This window comes from Cibotium barometz, chromosome 53 (assembly GCF_041138505.1).
Source record: "Cibotium barometz isolate CiBa-2024 chromosome 53, ASM4113850v1, whole genome shotgun sequence".
NCBI classification, from domain to species: Eukaryota; Viridiplantae; Streptophyta; class Polypodiopsida; order Cyatheales; family Cibotiaceae; genus Cibotium; species Cibotium barometz.
The window spans coordinates 38,419,057-38,422,814 of record NC_141098.1 but is presented as its reverse complement, the minus strand read 5'-3'; the positions used below and the strand labels follow the sequence as shown (position 1 = coordinate 38,422,814).

The window sequence follows — 3,758 nt, the reverse complement described above, 5'->3', positions numbered from 1 at the left end:
GAACTAGTATTGGTACTAGATCCTTACCCCATCCGGGACGGGCAAATAATTAGCCTAGATAGGCATATATATTTTTATGGTTATCTTACCCATGTTCCGGTAGTTCAACTATCCGAGTTCTGAGCATTAACTCAAAGGCATGTGTGAGGATTGCTCTTTTGGCCACTGATTGATTGCTTTGAGTGACATTTCATCTGGAAAATGAAGACACTGGAGAAGGTTTCAAAAAGCCTTTCCCAACTTTGAAAGTTGGGCCAAATAGATTTTGTTGCGCAGGGAGTTTTCATCAGTGAAGGCCAAGGTACTCTCTGGTACACTCCCAAATAAATTTCATTTGTGCGCATAGCTTAATTTCACCAAGAGACGTGAGGTCTATGGTCTTCTGAGATATGCACCGACCAAATGTGCAGAGACGTGAGGTGTATGGTCTTCTGCGATGTCCACCGACCAAATGTGCAGGTCACTGTTGACTCTCTCCCTCTCTCTCTCTCTCTCTCTCTCTGTATATATATATATATATATATAAACGAGAGCTTTGTTTCAGCATCAAACCGGCCTTTTGTGTTGTTTGAGAGAGAGCGACAGAGAGAGAGAGGTAAGCGCATGTTTAACAATATATGTTGGTGTTGGTAGGTGTAACTCGTGTGTGTGAGAGAGAGAGAGAGAGAGAGATTATGTTGGTGTTGATGGGTCCTCTTGTGGTGTTGTGCTTGCAGTGCGTGGGGTTGAAGCAATATGGAGGTGGAGGCGGGCAGCGTTGGTTCTCATGAAGTGCTTCTGGAGAAGTTCCGTTCGGCCTTTGAGGCCAAGAAGATGGATGAGAAAAGCGTTCATGAGCTGGCGGTAGAGGAGCTGCAGAAGGCTGGATGGGAGGATGTCTCGTTTGGATGGCAGGATGTCTCGTTTGGATGGGAGGATGTCTCGATATCGAACGGGATACTGAGATGTGTGACGCGTGGCTGGATACGGAGGAGATGGGTGACGACGGGAGGCCCGATCTTCACGGGCCTAAATGCTCAGGGTAACGGCTCTGGTGATGGCTTGCTGATCATGAGTCCAACATGTGATGTGTCATGGTATGAGCTCTCGCCCGCCGGCACCAGCGCCAGCAGCAGAATCTTGGACACTATTATCTTCAAGGATAAGAAAGACGGCAAGACGCTGTGCATCTGGATGGGCAAGATCATCCCCTCCGTCCCAGCATGCAGTGGCCCGGGCATCTGGAAGGGCAAGATCATCCATCCCCAGCATCCAGTGGCCCGGGAATGAGCCCTCTGACGTAGAGTAAGTAGTACGGAACATGCATGCATGCATGTATAAATAATAATGGAGAGGCGTCACGCCATCCATGACTCTCTATCTATCTTTGCATTATCTGTTTCTTTTTCTATCGTTGCATTATCTGTTTCTTTTTGGGTGAGTGGGTGGTTAGCTTGTTAGTTTCACGTGTTTAAAGATCTAGTGATATTCTTATTACCTTTGGTTCTCCTTAAAATATGTAGGATGAATTTTTGAGGGTTTTTAAACCTTAGTTCTACATATAAATATGATATGGTCTTTAATCTCTAACGATTTCAAACCTTTAAAAGTAAGGCATCTCTTTTCAAAGGGGATCCGAGCTGTTAATCTTTTGTAGTGTAAGGGGATCCGAGCTGTCGAGAGGGGGTTGCGTGGGCAGACACCCTAGAGATTGAGTGCAACTACACTTACTACACCCAGAGCAAGATGGAGTCAGGTGCTTGTAGCCCTTGACTTCTTCACCTTGTACTAGAAGGCCACCATCATCATCTAGGCACTTGTCTACGCCATGAACCATGAGCGTAGCCCTTTGGTATTGCAGAGCTCTAGAGCCAGCCTGTGTGCCTTTGCTGAAAATTCTCAATACAGTCAAATTTTTTACTTGCGTTATACCAATCGGATTTGAAACTCATCCCCACCTCTAAATCGTGTACTCAATGTGTCACATCAAGTTAAGGATTCTTGTAAAACTACTGTTTGGACCTCAGACTTCTTGTTAACAATCGAGTTAACTGTGCATTTTCCTTGGAAAACTACATTTAAACATTGGGCGACTTGTTCCACATTCAGCTAAGGGTCCGCTTGCATGTTTCACATTTTTTAAAATCCTTAGTCTTGATGTTCATCATCATATTGGGCTTTCACCCTCTCATTCTTAAGAGTATTTTGGTTAATGCAATAAACATTTGTAAAAGCTCATATACTTTATAAAACATATGCTATTCATAAGGGTGAATGCCTATAAAACTCCACTTTTGTTGGAACAAATACACCCTTTTCTAGAATAGTTTAGGCTAAACTAACCATGCTAGGTGTGCACATTTAACAAACACTAGTGTAGTAGAGCTAGAGCATAGAAAGATACAAGAATGGAAAGGATTTAGAGTGGAGAATAACTTAATGAATGAAGAGAGATACCTCTTAGGACTTAATAATTTTTCTCATGATTTAGCTACAAGAGGACTAGATTAGTGCACTGTGGTTATAAAAACTAGAAAAACATACTCCATTGACTACATTGAGTGTCCCATATTTTAATTCCATCTGTGTTTGTCCTTTTCTTTATTCATGCTACAATATTGGGCCTTCTCTAACAGAATTATAGATAAGCCTGAACGCTCTCCATGGTGAATAGAGATGGATGCCAAGGCATTATTAACAGGGTGATGACCCACATAGTAGTGATGTCTAACTGCTCCAGATGAAGGTGCCCTGATGACAAACAAAGGGGATGATGCTCTTTTGATAAGTGTAAGGGTGGGGTGTATTTGAGTTTGTTTAGAGGGATGTATTGCCTTATTCATTTCAAAATAAAAGGGTACTTCCTTAGAAGTTTTGGTGTTAAAGAGGAAGTTGAAGAGTTGGAGATGGTGTGAGTGTGGTGTGTCAATCGGGGCATCCTCTGCCATAGGCATAGAAGGATCTTTCGGAACAACCGTCTCCCAAGAGCCGAGTTTAGTCGAGAGTGAAGGATGGGATGATTTCTGGACGCCCCTCTACAAATCGAATTGGGTCACCTTCTTAAATTGGTTTCGGTTTTTCATAAAGCACTACTTCCGTCAGAGGAGATGGGTAAGACGATCACACCGACTCCGATGTCATCCAAGTAGCACACCTAGAGCCCGTGGCAACAGTTCCCGTTGGTGGCTGATATCAAAAATTTGTGTAGGCTTTCGAGGCCTCACAATTGATCAAGTGTTGATCGATGGTGGAGCTGGTGTAAATATTGCAACAGAGTCCACCTGTAAGCGCATGGGTTGGTAACCATGGGTAGTAGCGGGCATCACAGCCCCAACCCCAACCAACACTAGGATTGAGATTAGAGTGGAATAAACCCACAAACATCTCAAAGTTAATCAATGAAATTTGATGGGACTGGAGACACCATCCCACATTTGGAGATGTTCAACCAAATCTGTGAAGCCTTTGGCCACATAGAAGATCAAGTTAAGGTGAGTGCCTTTGGTCTCACCCTTGATGGAAAAGCTAGCCAATGGTTTGGGTCCTTGAAAGATAAGAATAAGGCCACCTTTAAAGCCTTGAAAGAGACCTTCAAGGTAGGATATTCTCACCAAGGTACCAGATGGCGTCCAGTGGAAGAACAGTTGCACAAAGGGAGGGTGAAACCATCTCGACACTATATCAATAAAGTCAAATAGCTCCACTCCCACTGTAGTTCCACAAACAAGTTTTCTTATGTGAACGATTCATAGGGAGATTTTTGGAAGATTGAGATGATG

At 43.5% G+C, this 3,758-nt stretch overlaps 1 protein-coding gene across 3 annotated transcripts; it reads left to right on the top strand.

Moving 5' to 3' along the window:
* The first annotated feature begins 249 nt into the window (after nt 1-249).
* On the top strand, nt 250-1,388 carry LOC147608611 (uncharacterized). 3 transcript variants are annotated; one of them, XM_086789292.1, is made up of 2 exons: nt 250-301; nt 717-1,388. In XM_086789292.1, the coding sequence occupies exon 2, from the start codon at nt 736-738 to the stop codon at nt 1,267-1,269; it is 534 nt and encodes a 177-aa protein (XP_086645418.1). In that variant the 5' UTR covers nt 250-301; nt 717-735; the 3' UTR covers nt 1,270-1,388. The 3 variants fall into 3 exon arrangements, with proteins under 3 accessions (XP_086645418.1, XP_086645419.1, XP_086645420.1); XM_086789293.1 differs by lacking the exon at nt 250-301 and adding an exon at nt 416-459; XM_086789294.1 differs by lacking the exon at nt 250-301 and adding an exon at nt 580-595.
* The last annotated feature ends 2,370 nt before the right edge of the window (nt 1,389-3,758 follow it).

Bases quoted from the DNA above. Each gene is read 5' to 3' on its own strand.
- LOC147608611 (XM_086789292.1), top strand. From the start codon at position 736: ATGGAGGTGGAGGCGGGCAGCGTTGGTTCTCATGAAGTGCTTCTGGAG.